The 21,470-nt window shown below is 36.3% G+C and overlaps 1 protein-coding gene across 1 annotated transcript; it reads left to right on the top strand.

The window, feature by feature from the left end:
• Positions 1-228: 228 nt before the first annotated feature.
• On the top strand, positions 229-21,236 carry acox3 (acyl-CoA oxidase 3, pristanoyl). Its single transcript, XM_051900972.1, has 18 exons — positions 229-389; positions 2,764-2,957; positions 4,795-5,028; positions 5,137-5,211; positions 5,596-5,685; positions 6,177-6,320; positions 6,409-6,497; positions 6,732-6,828; positions 8,446-8,628; positions 9,628-9,750; positions 9,917-10,037; positions 10,573-10,695; positions 10,880-10,993; positions 15,238-15,353; positions 18,287-18,461; positions 18,586-18,653; positions 18,770-18,856; positions 20,573-21,236. Exons 2-18 carry the CDS (start codon positions 2,790-2,792, stop codon positions 20,690-20,692), a joined length of 2,127 nt encoding a protein of 708 aa, XP_051756932.1. The 5' UTR covers positions 229-389; positions 2,764-2,789; the 3' UTR covers positions 20,693-21,236.
• The last annotated feature ends 234 nt before the right edge of the window (positions 21,237-21,470 follow it).

The raw sequence follows: 21,470 nt of genomic DNA, 5'->3' as shown, positions 1-21,470 counted from the left end.
CTTACTTTTTATTGTTATTTTTCTTTTATTTATCTGTTTGTGATTATTTTTTTAAATCCTTTTATGTAGCCTAAAGCACTTTGAATTACCATTGTGTGTTAAATATTGTCTTGCCTTGCCTTACGATACTCTGTCTGGCAACATATCTTGTTGTTTACCACTGAAAATCCCAAAAGTATCACACTCCTCCAGGTACACCTTTAAGAAACCTCTTTCCTTAGCTTTCACATTCACAGAGCACAGGTGTTTTCCAATGGGAAAAGGTTAGTTTCGGGCTGTGCGCCTTTAAGCAACATCGCTTCTCTGATTGGTTGGATGCGGTCACATGAGTACTTCCTCCTTCAAAGGGGCAGTGTTGAGTACAGTAGCTCTTGAGGTTACAGGATAAGGTAAGACATGAATGTTATTTCAGTATTGTTCAAACTAATGATATGAAGGTAAATCGTTATGCATGTTTAAAACATTTTCTTTACTGTTTATGAGAGGTTAAATGACACGGACGTTAGCTATAGTGCTAGAACAGTAATAAATGGTCGGTGGTGCTTATGTTTGTTTTGATATTGAGGTCATACTGTAGATATCTATATGTTTGTGCAACTTTATATATAACAAACAATGAAGGAAAAAAAAATAAAAACTCTCTCTACTTATATTTTCCACGTTACTCTTTTAACCCGTCGCAAGCAATATAAATCTCCCCAAAAACTTATTGTGTTTGATCTGTTTTGTGACAGTGAGTGTTGTAACTGACATTGAACTTTGTATTGAGTTGGCCTGATAACTAGATCACAGGTATTAACTTCACAGATTTAAATGCTGCACATGATAATAAATAGAGTATAAAGTATTATAAAGTCTGAGCTAAAGTCTATGGCAAATAATGTGCAATGAAATATTACAGTTCCAGGTATCTAGAAAGTGTATTATAAGAAGAAAATATGCTGACATATTGATTGTATGAGTTAACTTGAAAACCCTGGATGTCATTAATGTACAGTGGGTACGGAAAGTATTCAGACCCCCTTATATTTTTCACTCTTTGTTATATTGCAGCCATTTGCTAATATCATTTAAGTTCATTTTTTTTCCTCATTAAATGTACACACAGCACCCCAATATTGACAGAAAAACACAGAATTGTTGACATTTTTGCAGATTTATTAAAAAAAGAAAAACTGAAATATCACATGGTCCTAAGTATTCAGACCCTTTTCTCAGTATGTAGTAGAAGCACCCTTTTGATCTAATACAGCCATGAGTCTTTTTGGGAAAGATGCAACAAGTTTTTCACACCTGGATTTGGGGATCCTCTGCCATTCCTCCTTGCAGATCCTCTCCAGTTCTGTCAGGTTGGATGGTAAACGTTGGTGGACAGCCATTTTTAGGTCTCTCCAGAGATGCCCAATTGGGTTTAAGTCAGGGCTCTGGCTGGGCCATTCAAGAACAGTCACAGAGTTGTTGTGAAGCCACTCCTTCGTTATTTTAGCTGTGTGCTTAGGGTCATTGTCTTGTTGGAAGGTAAACCTTCGGCCCAGTCTGAGGTCCTGAGCACTCTGGAGAAGGTTTTCGTCCAGGATATCCCTGTACTTGGCCGCATTCATCTTTCCCTCGATTGCAACCAGTTGTCCTGTCCCTGCAGCTGAAAAACACCCCCACAGCATGATGCTGCCACCACCATGCTTCACTGTTGGGACTGTATTGGACAGGTGATGAGCAATGCCTGGTTTTCTCCACACATACCGCTTAGAATTAAGGCCAAAAAGTTCTATCTTGGTCTCATCAGACCAGAGAATCTTATTTCTCACCATCTTGGAGTCCTTCCATGCGGGCTTTCATGTGTCTTGCACTGAGGAGAGGCTTCCGTCGGGCCACTCTGCCATAAAGCCCCGACTGGTGGAGGGCTGCAGTGATGGTTGACTTTCTACAACTTTCTCCCATCTCCCGACTGCATCTCTGGAGCTCAGCCACAGTGATCTTTGGGTTCTTCTTTACCTCTCTCACCAAGGCTCTTCTCCCCCGATAGCTCAGTTTGGCCGGACGGCCAGCTCTAGGAAGGGTTCTGGTCGTCCCAAACGTCTTCCATTTAAGGATTATAGAGGCCACTGTGCTCTTAGGAACCTTAAGTGCAGCAGAAATTTTTTTGTAACCTTGGCCAGATCTGTGCCTTGCCACAATTCTGTCTCTGAGCTCTTCAGGCAGTTCCTTTGACCTCATGATTCTCATTTGCTCTGACATGCACTGTGAGCTGTAAGGTCTTATATAGACAGGTGTGTGGCTTTCCTAATCAAGTCCAATCAGTATAATCAAACACAGCTGGACTCAAATGAAGGTGTAGAACCATCTCAAGGATGATCAGAAGAAATGGACAGCACCTGAGTTAAATATATGAGTGTCACAGCAAAGGGTCTGAATACTTAGGACCATGTGATATTTCAGTTTTTCTTTTTTAATAAATCTGCAAAAATGTCAACAATTCTGTGTTTTTCTGTCAATATGGGGTGCTGTGTGTACATTAATGAGGAAAAAAAACAGAACTTAAATGATTTTAGCAAATGGCTGCAATATAACAAAGAGTGAAAAATTTAAGGGGGTCTGAATACTTTCCGTACCCACTGTACATGAGGGAATAGCTGATTCAGACAAATACTAAACATACTGCAGTAGCAAAGGCTGAACTTTTTCTTTCCTTCAGAAAATCCTCATCTTAGCAAAATGTTGTGAATGTGGTTGAATTTGATCATGTTTTTCTTTTTGATCCTGAAGATTTTCAAGTGCCTTAGTTTCAGGACATGAATGTGCCAGCCATCACAGATGCTAAATACATTTTGGAAGAGAAAATGGATGAGGGCATCCCAGATTTTCCCAATGGTCCACTCGACATCTACAGGAAGAAAGCATCCTTCAGCTGGAAGGACATGATGCGGTTCCTGGAGGGTGATGAAATCATTGCATTCAAGGTAAGATGGTTATGTTTTGTTCATCCTTTTATTTGAATTCAGATTGAGCTGAATTTCAAATGAATGATTCCTTGTTTTGATAAATCCACAGTAGTGATGGCCGCTTTCGAAACAATGCTTCATTAGGCATTGAAAAACTACAAAAATTTTGTTTTGAATCAGCGATTCAGAGTTTGTTTTAAACACACCAAGTCACATGCGTGATTTCAGAAACGAGGCTTTGTTAGGTCATACTGTTCCGAAACTTGGTTTCAAAGCATTTCAAAATTCTGATACACTATATGGACAAAAGTATTGGGACACCTGACCATTGCACCAACAGGGACTGTAATGACAACGCATTCTAAATACATAGACATTAATATAGAGTTGCTGCCCCCCTTGCAGCTATTAATAGCTTCCACTCTTCTGGGAAGGCTTTCCACTAGATTTTGGAGCGTGTTTGTGGGAATTTTTGCTCATTCATCCAGTAGAACATTTGTGAGGTCAGGCACTGATGTTAAATTTGAGGCCTGGCTCAAAGTCTCCGTTCCAGTTCATCCCAAAAGTGTTCGATGGGGTTGAGGTCAGGGCTCTGTGCAGGCCAGTCAAGTTCTTCCACACCAATTTCATCCAACCATGTCTTTATGGACCGTGCTTTATGCACAGGGGCACAGTCATGCTGGAATACACTTAATTTCGATGGTAACGTTCTCCTGGCGTCCGCCAAACCCAGGCTCACCCATCAGACGGCCAAACAGAGAAACATGATTCAACACTCCACAGAACACATTTCCACTGCTGGCATGCTTTACACCAATCCATCTGACACATGGCATTGTACTTGGTGATGTGAGGCATGCATGCAGCTGCTGGACCATGGAAACCCATTCCATGAAGCTCCCAACGCACAGTTTTTGTGCTGATATTAATGCCAGTGTAAGTTTGGAACTCTTCAGCTATGGAATCAGCTGTGCATTGGAGACTTTTACGCACCATGCGCCTCAGCACTCGGTGAACCCACTCTGTGACTTTACGTGGTCTTCTGCTTCATGACTGAGTTGCTGCTGTTCCTAAATGCTTCCACTTTCCCGTAATACCACTTACAGTTGACCATGGAATATCTAGCAGGGGTGAAATTTCACAAACTGACTAAATTCACTGAGCTCTTCAGAATGACCCTTTTTTTCACAAATGATTGTGAATATAGACTGCATGGTGCTTGATTTTATACACCTGTGGCAATAGGTCTGATTGAAAAATCTGAATTCAAGAATTAAGAGTAGTGTCCCAATACTTTTGTCCATATAGTGTAGTTCTCCACTAGATGCTGTTGATCTAGTGAAGCCATGAACAAATGTCTAAAGTTTTTTTAACTGAAATTGGGTCAGTTTTATAATGTGAGTTCATTTTTAATTATTTTAATTAATTTCAATACTTATGTATGCTTAATAAAAAATGATATTTGAGAATATTTAATTGCTTCAAAAGCCTGCCTATTAACACACAAAACAAGCACTACACATTAATAAAAAGAATTTTACAGAATATGCCAATTGAATGGTATTTAATTATTTGTAGGTTACAATCAATTGATTACACTTCAATGAAAACATTTGCAATTGGAGAAAGATGTAATAGTTCATGTTTGGACTGAGTTTTCTTCGCTTTTTTTTACAGTTATCATACTGTTTTGACCAGCAGCTGCTGCCAACCTGTGGCGTTTCAAGCGCTTAATTTTATGAAGCAGTTGGTTCAGTTGATTCAGTGTTTCGAAAAGCTTCATTTCTCCCATCACTAGTCCACAGTCATTGATATAGATTTCTTCTCAGCTGTTTTTCTGTTTCTCTCTGAGCAGCAGCACGTGTTCACAACACTGGAGAGTGACCCGCTCTTTGCCCGGCAGCCTGGTGAGGACATCCCAGTGGAGCAGAAGAGAGAGCTCACCTTCCGCCGCTGTAAACAGTTATTTAAGTATGACTTTGTAACACGTGATGATATCATGCAGAACCCCTGGAAGATGACAATCCTCAATGACTGCCTGGGAATGTATGACTGGTCTTTGGGAGCCAAGTACTTCCTTAACAAAGGGGTGAGCCCATTTTACTAAATGCCCTCCATTATTGTTTATTAATATTTGAGAAGATGATTTCTTTTAAAAAAATTAAACCTAAATGTATTTGTTTTCAACCTTTATTAGATGTTTGGAGCCACAGTGGCAAACACAGGATCTCAGAGGCACCTGAAGTTTGTGCAGGACATTGAGCAAATGATGGTAAAAGTTTTTATGAAATGCAAAGAATAAAAAACTAGACTGAAAGCTTCTCAATTTCAGTGTACTGAGTAAATGTTGATTGCATACATAGCAAATAAGTTTGGCTTAGCATTTTTTTTTAAGATGGCAACTACTTTACAAAACTCACTACTCAAGGGAAAATGCAGTTTTAATATTTGCTTTTAAAGATTATCATAAGATTATTATTTGCTATTTGCTATAAACAGGAAGTTCCGAGGTTGTGTGTGTGTGTGTGTGCGTGTGCGTGTGCGTGTGCGTGTATGTGCGTGTGTGTGCGTGTGTATACAAACCAGCGAGTTGCCTTTGACATTAGTCATGGAAAACCACATGAGCCACTGACAGCAAATTTCTCTGTCTGTTTAGACATTTGGATGCTTTTCATTGACAGAGCTGAGCCATGGCAGCAACACAAGAGCCCTGAGGACAACAGCCAGATATGACCCCAGCACTCAGGTACTCTAGTACCAGATGTGATGATGAACAGTCCTCTACCTGTAACCATATAGATATAACAGAAGTCTGAACACATTGCATTAATTTAACATATCACTGAAAAGCACATTACTTATAACTTTTTTTTAATGAGATTACACGAATATGGCCTTACAAGTCACAAAGGGACATCGACTGTTAATTTATTAATCTTAGTAAATGTTAATTTGATAATAATAATACGTAATAAATATTATAATAAAAACAAATTAAGTTAACATTGGCATAATAATGAATACTATTCTTAAATAGCATTTATGAATAATAAATGCTATTGTTTATTATTGATTCATGATAGCTGAAGAAGTATTAGTGGCCATACTAAAAATTTAATTCATGCTCAATCCACCTTTCTTTCATTATTCTTTTACCTGGTTTTTAATGTTTTTTCTTCTGTTTATTATGCCTGATGGTCCTACAGTAACTAATGTATGTTGTTTTAAAATCCGCAGGAGTTTGTGATAAACTCTCCAGACTTTGAAGCAGCAAAGTTCTGGGTTGGGAACTTGGGAAAGACGGCCACTCATTCAGTCGTATTTGCACAGCTCTACACCCCTGATGGGAAATGTCACGGCCTTCACTCTTTTGTAGTCCAAGTATGTGTGAAAATACATTTCCAGTTCATTTTCTTGTCTTCTTAGAGCAGCTGTGACTAAAGCGGTTTTAATGTCATTTAATTTATAGGTCAGGGACCCAAAGACCTTGCTGGCAATGCCAGGAGTGATGGTTGGGGATATGGGGAAGAAACTGGGTCAGAACGGTCTGGATAATGGGTGAGTTTAATGCTGGACTGTGGACTGGTAAGATGTTGTGATTACAGTATTTGGTCATTAGATGGCGGTAAAAGAAAACCCTAAATGGATATTTCCATGTCTCACTTCTCTGTAATATATCCTTCTGCCCATATAAATGGAAAACTTATTCTTCATTATAGTTTTCAGTGTAATCATTTAACAAAAACATTTATTTTGATGTGTATAATAAATCAGAGGTTTTGTTTTTGTCAGTTTTGCGGTGTTTCACAATGTGAGGATACCTCGGGAAAACTTGCTAAACAAAACAGGAGATGTTACACCTGATGGGCGCTACGTTTCACCTTTTAAAGTAAGCAATATTAAATGATTGCCTAATAATAGTTACATAAACTTCCTGGTTTTATTGCAGTTACACTAAAAATTATTATTTGTATTATCTCTTTACAAATAAGATTATATACATGAACATTAGTAATAGCAATAGAACAGCATTTATTAATTGCTCATGTTAATTTTCTACATTTATTAATACATTTTCTGCATTAAACTAATCATGAACAATAGTATATTTTAATTTCACATTAGCCTAGATTAATAAATGCCGTAACACTTTATATAACAATAGTTAACATGAACCAATAATTAACAATATTTCTACAGCATTTATTCATCTTTATTAATCTTTATCTCAACATTTACTAATACATTTTTAGAATCAAAAGTTGTATCTGCTAACTTTAGTTCATGCACTGTAAACTAAAATGAACGTTAACATTAACAAAAGTTATTAAATGCTGTAAAAATATATTGCTCCTTGTTATTGTGTTAGTTAATGCATTAACTAATAAAAAAAGGTAGGGTAGGCAATTTTTTTCATGAACAATTTTTGTTATTCTGGTTGAAACTCTCTTCACTTCCTGATAGCAATCAATGAAAAAAATGTACATATAACATCTATGGAAGTCTCAGGACCAAAGAATGTTTGTCGTAACAATAATTTAGAGATGGCAACCCGTGACGTTCTACTCTGAACTGTACACTCGAATTTATGTGTTTCTATGTCAGCACTATCAATGCCAAAATTAATCTGCAGCAGTCAGATGGTACAAGTAAGAGCTCACAATTCAACAAAATTCAACTGAACTTGCGGTCATAGTTGGCTAGGGATGCTTTTGGGAAATGCACTCCTGGCTGTGCGCCACCTGCGCATGTGTTTTGAAAGAGGCGTGGCTTTGTAGAGCGTTCTGAAGGGAGGTTGGGATCTAATGCTTTTAAAGCTAGCTTGCTATTGCTAGCTGCTCCGAAATTGCCTACCCTACCTTTAACAAATGAGACTTTATTGTGAAGTGTTACCAAAATTGTTTATTTTTAGTTCATGGTATCTAATGTATTAGCTAATGTTAATATATAGAACCTTATTGTAAAGTGTTACCAAATAATCTTTAACATACCTTTTTTTTTTTTTTTTTTTCAAATATAGGTTATGTGCAATGCAACAGTATTTTATTGATTTTATTATTGAACATAGGAAATAATAGAGCCATTTTAGTGTGTATCCGTGTAGACATCTTACGGGTCATATAAACTTTTTGGTCGCTCTGCAGTAACGCAGTGGTGCAGTGGCTGTTTTTCCAGCTGCTGTGCTGTGCTATGCTATGCAAGATGTACGAGAAGGAATCCCTATGCTTTCATTTCAAACAAACAGGGAGTTTTTAATCACAGGAAAAGCCAGGCCATCAGCCAATATTACTGACAGAAAGACATAAAGGGGTTTTTCTGAAAATAAACAGAGGTGAGAGGTTGAGGATGAATGAATGAGAGATCTTTTGCCCTTCTTTTTCCTCACATTCTTTGTCTCTTTTTTTTTTTTTCTTTGGTTTGGTCTTGTCATCTCTGCTATGTGTTTTCCATTACTTCATCATGTGTCTTTCCATTCTGTCTTTTTCCTAACCGCACACCTTCACAGGACCCCAATAAGCGGTTTGGGGCGTCTTTAGGGGCTCTGTCAGGAGGCAGGGTGAGCATTACGAGGATGGCACTGGTCAATCTGAAGCTAGCGATGACTGTGGCTGTGCGATTCTCCGCCACACGCAGGCAGTTTGGGCCCAAAGAGGACGAGGAGATTCCAGTGCTGGAATATCAGCTACAGGTACAGAATACTGACACAGTCCAGTGGAAACATTTCAAGACAGAAGAAAAGACTCTAGATAAGTGATAATTATTTTCTTTTATGAGTCAGGATCTGCCTGGTCTTCCTTTAATCTACCATTAAATAATAAAAATAATAATATTAAATTAAATAAACGCTTTAAAAATTAAAACTGTTTTAATTAAAAAATAATTTAAAATGTAACAGAAAAGTAATGTAATTTAATAGAATAATTAAAAATCAAATGTGAGCATTTTTTTTTTTTATCTACAAAAATAATGGTAGCACTTTGTTTTACAGTATTTTTTTTTTTTGTACGTTCTTAACGTAATAACTAGGTACTAACTCTGAATCTAACCATAAACCTAACTTTAACGCATATTAATTAGTTACTTTAAACTCACTGCTTTCTTGTTTCACTGTAAGTGCATGTACTGTAAATAAAAGTGACTATAAATAAAAATAACTTTAAAATATAAAAAGAATATATATATATATATATATATATATATATATACACACACAGACCTTATTGTAAAGTGTTACCATTATTAAAAATTAATTTAATAAAGTTAGAAAAACTAACATTAACAAAAATTAATAAACACTGTAACAAATATATTGCTCATTGTTTGTTTATGTTAGTTAATACATCAACTAATGTTAACAAATGAGACCTTATTGTAAAGTGTTACCATAATATTTGTATCTGTTTATCAAATATTCAATATTTAAATATATTATCAAAATTCATACTTTATAAATGCACTAAATGGCCAAAAGTGTAACTGGCATATTGGCAACATTTAAAAATGCACTAAACATTTAATAGGCCTTTGTAAAGCTATGACCACCAGTTATATTTTTGAAGAGTGTTTTCTTACACTCAGTATCACTGAAGGTTACATTAACTCATTCTTCGTTTATATATCAAACTCACTGCTTTTGAGCTATTTGTTTTTGACCCATCCTGTTCATGTGCTCCATCCTCTGTTGCAGCAATGGCGTCTTATCCCATTTCTGGCTGCTGTGTACGCACTGGAGCACTTCACTAGATCCTTCTCCATGAACTTTGTCGAATTTCAAATTGGACTCTTAATGAAGGACAAAAGTGACAGACAGGTATAGATCATATGCTTTTAAATGTGCTGAAAATACGAGCATCCAAAAAATCTGAAATAAAACATTCTTAAGCTCCTTTTTCATGAAAGCATCTTGATCACTATATTCAGAAAGTCAGAATCTTCTAGTGTTTGATCACATATATATTGTGTGTGTCACTCCTCAGGCTGAACTGGGCAGAGAGATCCATGCCATGTCGTGTGCTAGTAAACCTCTGGGATCGTGGACAGCCCAGCGAGGCATTCAGGAATGTCGAGAGGCTTGTGGAGGACATGGCTACCTTGCCAGTAAGGAATCTTTAGAATATTCATAAACTTAATGTTTAATAGAAGCATAAACTACAGTGGCACAGTAGTGCACAACACAATGCAAACAAATCACAACACAATAGAATTTAGACAAACGTAATGGAAATGCTCCTGCTCCTTTTTCCGGGTGTACAGAGGGTGCGTTAATGCTAACGATATTACATTAAAGGTCTAACAAAATTTATATTTTGGACATTTTCTTTACTGTATACCCATTTTTTTTTTTATAAACCCTTCAGCTGCACTTATTGCTTTTGAAATTAGCTAAGTCATTTATATAGCTATGCGAATTTAAAGTGTCATTTAAAAAGCCTGGTACAGTAAAAAAAAAAAAAAAAAAAAAAAAAAAAATATATATATATATATATATATATGCCCCATTTGTGTGTTGCTGTTTAAATTTTGTTGTGTTGTGCTCTACTGGACCACCATAATAAAAACCATGTAAAATATCATAAGAACTTCTAGTTCATCTTCTGTTTGTCTGTTAATCTGTTTGTCTTTTCGTGTGAAGTGAACCGGCTGGGAGACATGCGTGATGACAATGACCCAAACTGCACTTATGAAGGAGACAACAACGTCCTCCTGCAGCAAACCAGCAACTACCTGCTCAGCTGGCTCCAGCACAAACAGGAAGGTCTCTAAACATTAGAGTTTTTTCTTTAACATGTGTAGTCCATCATGGTTTTTCTCAATAGGAAGAAGTAATGACAGTTGTATAGTGTTTGTTAATAGTTGTTTTTCAGAATATGAAGAATGCTTTTTGCGTCTGATATAGATTTGAAATGTCTTGCTTTTTCTGTTTCTCTTTCTTGATCAAGGTAAAGGAAGGATTGAATCCCCTCTTGAGACTGTGAACTTTTTAGAGGATATGAGCAGCATTTTGCAGAGCAAGTTCACAGTTGGCTCAGTGGAAGAGTGCATGAACTCAGCCGGTACGCAACATTAACGCTACATTCTCCATAACAGGGACACATATATGCACAACCACACGCACCAACCACATTACTCATATAGCATTCACTTCACCTCAGTTACCTTGGTTTCCCTTGTGCTCTTCTTCTTTTCTTCAGCTTAAACTGCGTAACTGCAAACTCCATTGAAACTTTGTTTTGTGGATATTTTCAGCCTTGGGATGAAATCTTATATAATTTTTTTTAAGTAGGACTGTTGGTCAGTAAAATAAATAAATAAATAAAAATACACAGATTTCTGAAATTAATTGAGATAAATAGCACTTTACAATTTGCCATCATGAATATATTTTCCCATTGAATCTCCAAATTAATGTAAAAACAACAAAGTCAGTCCATTTAAATTATTAATATTTTAAATATTTGTTTAATGGCATTTTTATAAAGGCCATATCACTGATAGCACTACTGCTTTGTTTTTGTTTTTAATTTTTGGGGATTAAATGAGTAATTATTTATCATTTGTTAACAATTACTGAATATTTCAAATATTATAACAACATTTGATGTAATTGAACTTACATTTAATGCTAGCCTAAAGATGTGGGGAAAGCCTTTAGCGTAGCTACTTGAGGATTTTAAAAAGTGGATGCTGCGTTAATTTTTATTAATTTTTTTTGCAGGTAATATTAATCACAGAAATTAACGCATTATTTTCCCCAGACCTATTTTAAGGAAATTTAAGATTAAAATTTAATGACTCTCTAAGCTGGGTTAAAAACAATGCAGTTTGGGTTATTTGGCAACCCAGCTCTGGGTCAAAATTGGACAAACCCAGCGTTAGGTTGTTTTTACCCATGTGGTTGGGTATGACTGTGTGACCCATGTTTGACCCAACATGCTGGGTTGTTTTATTAAACTCAACCATTGATTAAAAATTACTATATTGCTGGCTTAAAATGATTAATTTAGTATTAATTAAAAGATGAACATTTATTAATAAGCAAAAACACCCAGGAATGCATAAAAATATAGGCAAGAGTTAAAACATGTACATGTGTATGTGAGTGAAAAGAAAAGAATGTCAACTCAATTATACAGCTTATAAAGTTAAATGCTTTTTAAAAGTTAAATATTTAATAACTTACGTTTTAAAACAAATTTTACCATATTTTGCTTATTTTTTTCTCATGCAAACGAACAGATTAAAAGCACTATGTCTGAAATTTTTTTTTTTGTTGATTCTATCACATTTTATAGCTCTAGTGCATAAAATGTGATAGTACCAAGAGCCCAAAATTGTAATACTTTTCTTTTGAAGCACTTGTATTGTCTTCAGGAACTGCAAATCTAGTTCAGTTCTGTTATTCAGCTATTGAAGCCTAATGGGGATAGTTCACCCAAAAATGAAAATGTCAACCATCAACTGTTTGGTTACCCATATTCTTCAAAATATCTTCTTTTGTGTTCAGCAGAAGAAAGAAATTCATACAGGTTTAAAACAAATTGAGGGTGACAGGATTTTCATTTTTTGGTGAACTATCCCTTTAAGTTTAGTTTAATAGAGTCATCCATTCACTCTCAGAGGAAGCCAAATAAATAAACTGAGCCTCATGTGTCATTTTCATATCCCACTTGCATGGTGCTGGTTTTGTGTAATACAAGATGTTTGTGTGTACAATGCTTTTTTTTTTTTTTCGAGAGCACATTATCTAATACATAAACCGTCACACCTCCACCTCACACAGAGAAAATGTGAGAATCTGCGTCACGCTGTGTTTTTGTGTGGTTTACTGTTAAAAGAGCTTCTTGATGCTGCAGACGGCTCCAGTGGGAGAGTTTTACTGAGTTTACCCTGAACCGAGCTGCACATCTGCTAAACATCTGCTCTTTTTATTGACATCATTCCTCAGCTGGTGACTCAACTCATTGTTGCCTGGTTAAAGGGGTCAGAGGATTGTCGTTTTAATTAGATGAGGACAGGGAGTGGACTGCTTGGGTTTTAACTGAATTTTTTCACTTATCGCATCATGTGATGAGCGCCCAGGGAGTTTTAAAATGCTAGACGAGTTTTAATATTGTTACTAATCCCAGCTGTTTTACATCAAAACTATACTCTCATACTCTCGTTCTGTACCTATAACAATCCATGACTTGAATCAGTCCAAGTAAATATGCACACTCAAGAAATAGTTCTAAAACTAAACATCCTGTCATCATTTACTTACTCTCATGTCATTCCAAACCTGTATGACTACTTGAAGACTTTATATAAAATGCATTATAAAAGTATTTTTTTATGCAGTTACCACAACTTAAATAAATGCATGCATTTTAAAGGTGCTGTATGCGATTTCTCAAATTCGTTGTTGAACACTGTTGATATTTGAAATCAATCCCAACAAACCCACCCCTCTCTTCATTGCTCTGCCTCCAAAACTCACACTCCAATACTAACCACCCTGCTCCTAGTCGGTCTCAAACCCTGGCCCAACCGTCGCTGGCATGCGAGGTGAATGCACTACCAATGACGCTAAACAACGCATTCTCTAGCAGGAATCAGTGTGCAGTAGTTTAACTGCAAAACTCTCACTATCTGGCCTCTGTTACACACGCAATGCGAGTGGATGTCTGTTTACCACAGCTGACGCGCGACAAAATGCTTCATGAAAAATAAAGCGCAGATGATGAACGAACGACAAGGAAGCACAAAAAATGAATGTACAGTACACAAGAATACGTGAATACAAACAAGAGTTTGTTGTTAATCGTCAACAGCACAGCAGCTCCAGACAATCAAAACCGTGTTACTTACATGATAAGGAATCAAAGCAGCCTCCGCGTCTGTTTTCAGGCCTTCCCTCTTAGCTCTCTCCAGCGCTGGAAAGCTTTTCTAATATAAACGCGGGTCCTAAAGCGCTTGCCCAGTCATAAACCTTCATTCCAGTGATATTCTTTTGAGCTCTTTTGTATTGTGTCCCGTCTCTCACTCTGCAGTTTTTTTTTTTTCTTATTTTCAAATCTGAAGAGTACACGCATAAAGGTAAACACTACATTGACTCTGTAAGCAATGACTGCGCTAATGCCAGTGACAAGTAATATGTTACTTGTTCATTAAATATACATGCTAAATAAGTTATGCTAGCATGTGCTAGCTGTTGATTTGAACTGAAATGGATAAGATTAGGCTAATTGGTTCCAGGGCTACAACTCTGGTAAGCGACTTTTTTTTTTTTTTGAGTAATCAACTTAAAAATTTGTGTTTATGCTACAAATAATTATGTTCCTCTAACTCAATGTAGCTTGTTGGTTGAACATAAATTCACTCAAAGTTGTCATAACTAAAACGAATTGATGCAAACTGTTGCGTTAATTTGTGTGTGTTATAATACTTATATAACACACTGAAAAGCCAAAACATTATGAGCAGTCACAATTGAAGTGAAAATCATTGATCATATCCTAACAAGGCCACATATTAAGGTCTGGGAAGATGGTAAGCAAACAATCATTTCTCGTAATCAACATGTTGGATGCAGGACAAATGGGCAGGAATAAAGATCTGAGCAACTTTGACAAAGTTGCTCAGAGTTTCACTCTCTGTGTGGTCTTGTTTCACAACCTTCTTTTCATAAACTTATTCTTGTATTTAGAGAGGTTTGTGGGTTGTTTTCTGATTTATTAGTTCCTTTATAAGAGAAGAAAGCAGTTTTCTGGACTTGTTTTGTTGTTTATAAATCTTAAAGGATGTTATGGATGTCTCAGTTTGAACTGATTAGGTTAATGCAGTCTTGGTCAGTATATCTGGATTTTGCGTAGTTCATCAGTTCATGCTGTTAGTATAGCATGAATGCATTTAAGTTCATCTCTCTATGGATCTAGAGATTGGGTTACTTCTGCGTCATGTTTTTGATAATTACATCCAAGCCTCAACCATCCAAAACACGAGACTCCTTGCTCTTTAGTCACAGTCCCCACCCAGATACCAAATCCGTGATTACATCTGTGTGGGACCCAAACCTTTGCAAAACAGACCCCTTCCAACAATAGCTCCAATATCAGTTTAATATTTGTTCAGTTATCTTGATTTTGGACCCTTTTAGGGCCCTTTCCACATAATTGTGTTTGTTATAACTGTCATGATTAAACAATATATCCACTTATTGTGATTCTGTCATATAATTTACTCTTATCTCTTATTCAATGTTTTGCATCATCTTTCCATCTTTTTAATGTCATAATATGTTTTGATATTATGTCCTCAGTGCCTCTGGCAGCGTATAAGTGGCTGGTGTGTTTCTTGCTGGGTGAGAGCCAGAGGAAGCTGTTTCATGAGAAATCCTCTGGACTGGGAGACTTTGAGGCACGAAACAACAGCCAAGTATGTTTTAATCCTGACTTTAATAGCACGAGACTTCACAATGACATGTATCTATGTTTACTGGCAGCTCAGAGGGAGGTGGGGTATGCTATAGGTTTGTAAAATTTACAATTACCCAGCTGCCTTATACCTCACTCTGAATGCATACTCTTACCGCACTCTTACTCATACCTCACTCTTAAATGCATAATCTTACATCTTATACCAATTATGGTTAATAACATCATGGAAAATTACCTGAACCGTAGACATAAACAACCATAGACACATGTGCTGTAAATGCTCAGTGTTTTACTGTTGTCTTAAAGTCCTTAAGACTTTAAGCTTATATGAAAGAAGATTTTTGGTTTGAAAGTTATAGTTATGATATATACATAGACAGCCATTCAGGAATCATGTTTCACCATGTAGATTTAATGTTGTTAATCATGGGCGAATGGACTGTTGTTTTTGTTAATACATTTTAGCATCAGGCTGAATCACAGGGATAGCGCACCCTCCGTTTGCCATTAATACTTTCTGTACTTTCCAGTTTATGACTTATATCTAATATAAAACAGACCTCTGGTTCTTCAGACATGTCTTAAATACTGAACAGACACTTGGCTCAGACATATCTGCTGTTTGACCTCCACATCTTGAAGGATTTAAAGCCTTTTTGCCATATTAGATTCATTTAGACCCATATATGTGCTACATGGGGTCAGTCACATGCAGGATGTGTGAAAGCTACTTGCATCACGTTTCTGATCATGTTAAAGTATCATGGTAGAACCAAATCAAGCATCAACGCAATAATGAAACGCAGGCGTTACACCGCATACACATCCAGTGGCCTTGATACTGTAAGTATTTGGACCTTTACTGTTTAAAAAATGGTAAATCTTTTGAATTGTTTATTCCTGTAAAAAATTAATGCCATTTTGGTTTGGTATTTTGTTTTTTCTAATGCCATGACATACATGGCTTAAATGTTCAAATATGTTTTGGGTCACTATGGGTCTGTACACTACCGGTCAAAAGTTTGGAATAATAATGTTTTGGTTTGGTGCTCAGTTATCATCAATTGTTATATTTAGTGGTCCTCAATTATTAATAATGGTTCTTATTATTACACTTCAGAGATAAAATGTGCTATATATTATGTATTTTGATGTGCTGAATTCAAACATGACAATTAAAACAACTGATTGGCTACTGTTTCAAAGATATTTCAGCTTTTACATTTTAGGTCTATGTATAGTCCCTGTCACCTGTCCTGTTTATGTAACACTTTAAAAAGCAGCAAAAGGGTTATATAAATTTCTATGAAACGAGGCAAAAACCTATTATGTATATAGTTTAGTATTATTCAGTGTCTACTCTGTGTTTGGCTTGTCTCTTGTATTCATTAAATGGAGAATCTCTTGTCACTGTCCAGCAATAGTCTGCAAGCATTGATGGGCTCCATTTGAAGTTATCTGCACTGTTCATACAAGAACAAGGCTTGAAGAACAATGTCTTCATGCCTTAAAATAGCTGGAATGTAACTACACCCTTGCCTCATTTAGTATATGTGGTTCTATAAATATGCAAATTAGCCCTGCCTCCACTTACTCACACCAGTTTAGAGATCCACTCGTTGATGATAACACGTTGATGTGATTGGTTACAAGGTAGTTTGTGACGTCAGAAACGGCAGCGATTTCAAACCGCATTTTTTAGTCTGTCTTTGCTTCACTGCAGTTTTAAAGAGAAAACACTCAGCAATGGTGTTGACTTATGAATTTGCATATAGACATATAAACACCATTTAAAAACTTGATTTTCACCACAGGAGGACTTTAAGTTTGACTAAATTTATTTCAGAAGCATTTTGGCTGTAGACCATTGTTTTTGCTGTTTAATATTTTTGTGGAAATCATGATATATATTTTTCAGGATTCTTTGATGAATTGGAAGAACAGCATTTATTTGAAATTTATATCTTTTGAAATGTCTTTACCGTCAGGTTAATCAATTTAATGTGTCCTTGTTTTTTTTCTTTTTTAAACTTACCTCAAACTTTTGAATGGTAGTGTATCACAGTTTCCATAAAGATATTATGCAGCAAAAACAGTTTTCGATAGTCGTAAGAAATGTTCCTTGAGCATCAAATCAGCATATTTAGAATAATTTCTGAAGGATCATGTGACACTGAAGACTGGAGTAACAGCTGCTGAAAATTCTTCAGTTATTTTAAATTGTAATAATATTTCACAATATTGCTTTTTTTTTTTTTATCAAATAAATGCAACATAAGAGACTTCTTTCAAAAACAAAAAAAGATTTATTATTATATAATAATAATTACCACTACTTTATTATTCCAGTAGTGTTATGTTTGCGTGCTGTGAGGGTCTAGTCTAACTAAAAACACGCAGTCAGTTAAAGGTTGAGTTTGGACACTGTCCACCTTGACTCCACCTTGAGCTTTCTGACACATAAGAGAGCAAGTTTAACTTGAGCATTTTGGAGGGACGAACAAGAATAGAACGGAAAAAGACAGAATGTGATCGGGCAGGTTACAGTATGTGACCAATGATTAAATTGTCTTAAAACCTGCAGTGAGAGCATGAGAAAAATTAATAAAACAGACGTCCCTCACACACAATACTGACCCAGCAACCACCAAACACAGAGAATCATTCTCTAGCAACCAGACACAAACACAAGCACATTGCTAAGGTCATGAATCTTTTTTCGTTTGAATTTTTCCCCTTTTATAAACATCCCAATTAGTGTCTCGTCTGTGTGTCATGACCTGGCTCGCGATTATGTGGGTCAAACTGTCATTTACCCCTTGACTCCATAAACACTCTTACCAGATATATATATGTTTGAGTTTGTGTCCTTGGATTCTCTTTCTGTAACTCATCTCTCTCTTTGTTTCCTCTCGCTCTCTCTCTCTATAGGTGTATTACTGTCGCTCTTTGGCTATTGCCTATATTGAGCACACAGTGCTGCAGCGTTTCCATGATCTGATTAAGGATGAACAGACTCCAGCTGCTCTCAGATCAGTGCTGGGGCGTCTCTGTGCTCTCTATGGCCTGTGGACTCTCACCAACCACATGGCCATCCTGTATCAAGGTAAACAGCATAGTAAAATGTTTTCAAAAACATTACAAATTCTTAGCGACCCCAACACTTTGGATGGTAGTTTAGCTTTTGTGAAGGTTGTTTTTGTTTGATTGTGGTCTGTTTTTGTTTGTAGGAGGTTATTTTTCTGGTCGGCAGCCGGTTGACTTCATCCAGACAGCTATTCTCGCTCTGTGTGGGCAGGTTAGTGTTGTGTTAGCTGTAGTTCAGATACAGACACCCTCACTAATAAGTGCATGATGATGCAAACATAAGGAAGGCTTTTAAATTGCTGGTGCTCTTTCATTCTCTCTGTGTAGCTGAAGGATGATGCTGTGGCGTTGGTTGATGTGATTGCTCCTCCTGACTTCATCCTGAACTCGCCCATTGGCAAAGCAGATGGTGAGGTAAGAGAACATACACAGGCACACATGTGCTCATGAAGAACACTACTCACCAGTCCTCCACTGTGAATGTGGAATCACTTATAAAAACAAATGTCTCCAAGAGCTGCAGAAGTGATCATCTAATTTACAGAGACTCCAAAAAGTAAATCCATTTTTGCAATGACTTTAATTAACTGGTCACAAGGTGATTTTTAGTGGATGTACTGAATGAAGTCAGTTCCTTTCATTTCACACATGCCGCCCTAGCTAAGTAACCATGTTTTTATGTAATTGTTTAAATGTATTTTCTGTAATATTGTACATGAAAAGTGTTTTTATACTATCTTTGTTGAATAAATGGCACTTGATATGTTGAATCTAAAGCAGTCACATTAATTTTCTAGTGTTGTTGGTGCCACTTTATAGCAGAATTAGCTGTAAAACAGTAACTTTCATGGACTTGCTACTGCTAGTAGATACACAAACATGCTACTGTGAGCATGTAAGATATGCTGCTGATGAATGAATAAACATACATAAATCCTGTAGCAGATCTAGGCAGGTGGAGCTGGGGGAGGTGGAGGGTTTCAGAGGAACTCTGATAGTGCACTGCAGGACCAGCTTACAAAAAACACTGAACCAGACTATTTGAATGTTTAGCAAGCAATCTAATTGGCTTATTAATAAATGTTCATTTATTAAACATTTTAATAAATGTTAATTTCCTGAATTCATTTTAAGCAAGCAATACAGTCATTTTTAAACAATAGTTGAGTTAAATAAAACTACCCAGCAGGTTGGGCAAACATTTAACCCAACCGCTGGGTTAAAACAACCCAGTTGATGGGTTTGTCCATTTTCAACCCAACTTGGGCTGTCTTTAACCCAGCATTTTTTCAAATTATACATGTTTACAGATTTGGAAGTATAAAAAGGCGTTTTTTTTTTTTTAAAACAATAATTTTCCCTGCTAGTCTATTAAATAAGTTGGCCTGTGAGACAGACAGCTAGTGATGATGCAATATTTACTGGAAAATATTACAGCTTAATGTGTCACATAAGAGGGGTAAAGTCAACATCACCTAACAAAATCAACAATTATTATAACTTTGGGTGGTGCATTTATTTCCTCTTGTCACAAAACAAAAAAAAAGAAGAAGAAGAAGAAATAGTCTAGTTAATTAAAACAAACTCGATTCCAAGCGATTGGAGAAGCTGGAGGGCTTTTCCATTGTACAAAACACTGCCCTTAAGGAGGTTTAATTCACTATCCCTCTGAAACATGTTTCTGACTAGACATCATGGTTATGGCTGACTCATTCCTCCAGTCATATTCTCTTAGCACTTGTTTGGCAGGCCATTCATTTCTAAGTTTAAGAAAAAACAGTGCCTTACTGAAACACTAGACAGAGCAGTCAGTACACTCCCCACTGACACACAGACCTTTGTACTGATTCCCCTGCTGAGTGAGACACTTCATGTTTACAGTTGGGGAGATGTTTACTGGAAATGAGCTCTTCACTATGGCATGGAGTTCATTTTCTGACTCATCTGAGGTTCTGATAAAAGGGAAGTCTTTATTCATGAAATCTCTCCACATGTGTTTTCTGACTGTTATTGCCTTGTTACTGATAGCAAGTTGCATGGCTTGACCTTATTTTAGTCCAGCAATGCAAGTGTTTTTTTGTAATCAATGACTTCGCTATTCAGTATCTGTCTGTTTCTCATGTGTTTCAGCTCTACAAAAACCTGTGGTCTACAGTCATGCAGGGTAAGAACGTCCTGGAACGGCCATCTTGGTGGACTGAGTTTTGTTCTGACAAACCTGCAGTTGGATCTCTCCGAGCCAAACTGTAACTCCTTACACTGGTCTACTGTTAGGAAACAGGATCATTTCAGACATTTGTGTATTTGTAATTAAAGCCAAATAGTTTTATGATATTATAATGCTGTCATACAGTTGTCACTGATAATTTCAGCCTTGATTGAGTTTATTGAAAGGTTGTATGAGATTATGTAATATGATAAGGAGGTTAAAAAAGTACAAGAAGAATCTCAAGTGTAAATCATTTGTTTGGTTTGACTTCATAAATATTGAGGGTTTGAGTAATAGGTCATCAGATATATTGTTTGAATGCACAAACAACTAAACCATAACAAAACCCTCAATAATAGTGTTCAGATAACTAATTTCACATAATTTTGTCATGTTGATAACTGCGTTCATATACAGTAGATCTACTTAGAAGTGAATATGTATGATTGATTATTTTACATAATGTCATTATGATTATGGATGACGGATGATTTTGAGCACACATCCTTTTATGTATGTTTAATACATTATATTTAATATGTAAGAATGTAATTATAATAAATCTTGACTTTTTATCAAAATAAATACTTTGAACTGGAGTCTTTATATTTAGAGATGAATGCAGTGCAGCTGTATGATATATATATAAGCAATAAGGTACGAGAGGCTGTGTTGTATTGTGAATAAGTCACGGCTGAAGGGCATTGTTCGGCACAACGCGAAGCGGAGTTATAAAACATTAGCACACAATACAAATATTAAAGCCAAAAAATATGTATCAATGCAACTTTCATGAAGTAAAATCACTAAAAGCCTTCC

The sequence above is a fragment of the Ctenopharyngodon idella genome, chromosome 7, assembly GCF_019924925.1.
Source record: "Ctenopharyngodon idella isolate HZGC_01 chromosome 7, HZGC01, whole genome shotgun sequence".
NCBI lineage: Eukaryota > Metazoa > Chordata > Actinopteri > Cypriniformes > Xenocyprididae > Ctenopharyngodon > Ctenopharyngodon idella.
This window is presented reverse-complemented; position numbering and strand designations above follow the sequence as displayed.

What these genes read in the sequence shown, in the direction of transcription:
- acox3 (XM_051900972.1), top strand. Translation starts at nt 2,790, where the DNA reads ATGAATGTGCCAGCCATCACAGATGCTAAATACATTTTGGAAGAGAAA. An exon ending in AGGCACGAAACAACAGCCAA is followed by an intron (nt 15,354 to 18,286) that starts GTATGTTTTAAT and finishes CTCTCTCTATAG; the next exon opens with GTGTATTACTGTCGCTCTTT. An exon ending in TTCTCGCTCTGTGTGGGCAG is followed by an intron (nt 18,654 to 18,769) that starts GTTAGTGTTGTG and finishes CTCTCTGTGTAG; the next exon opens with CTGAAGGATGATGCTGTGGC.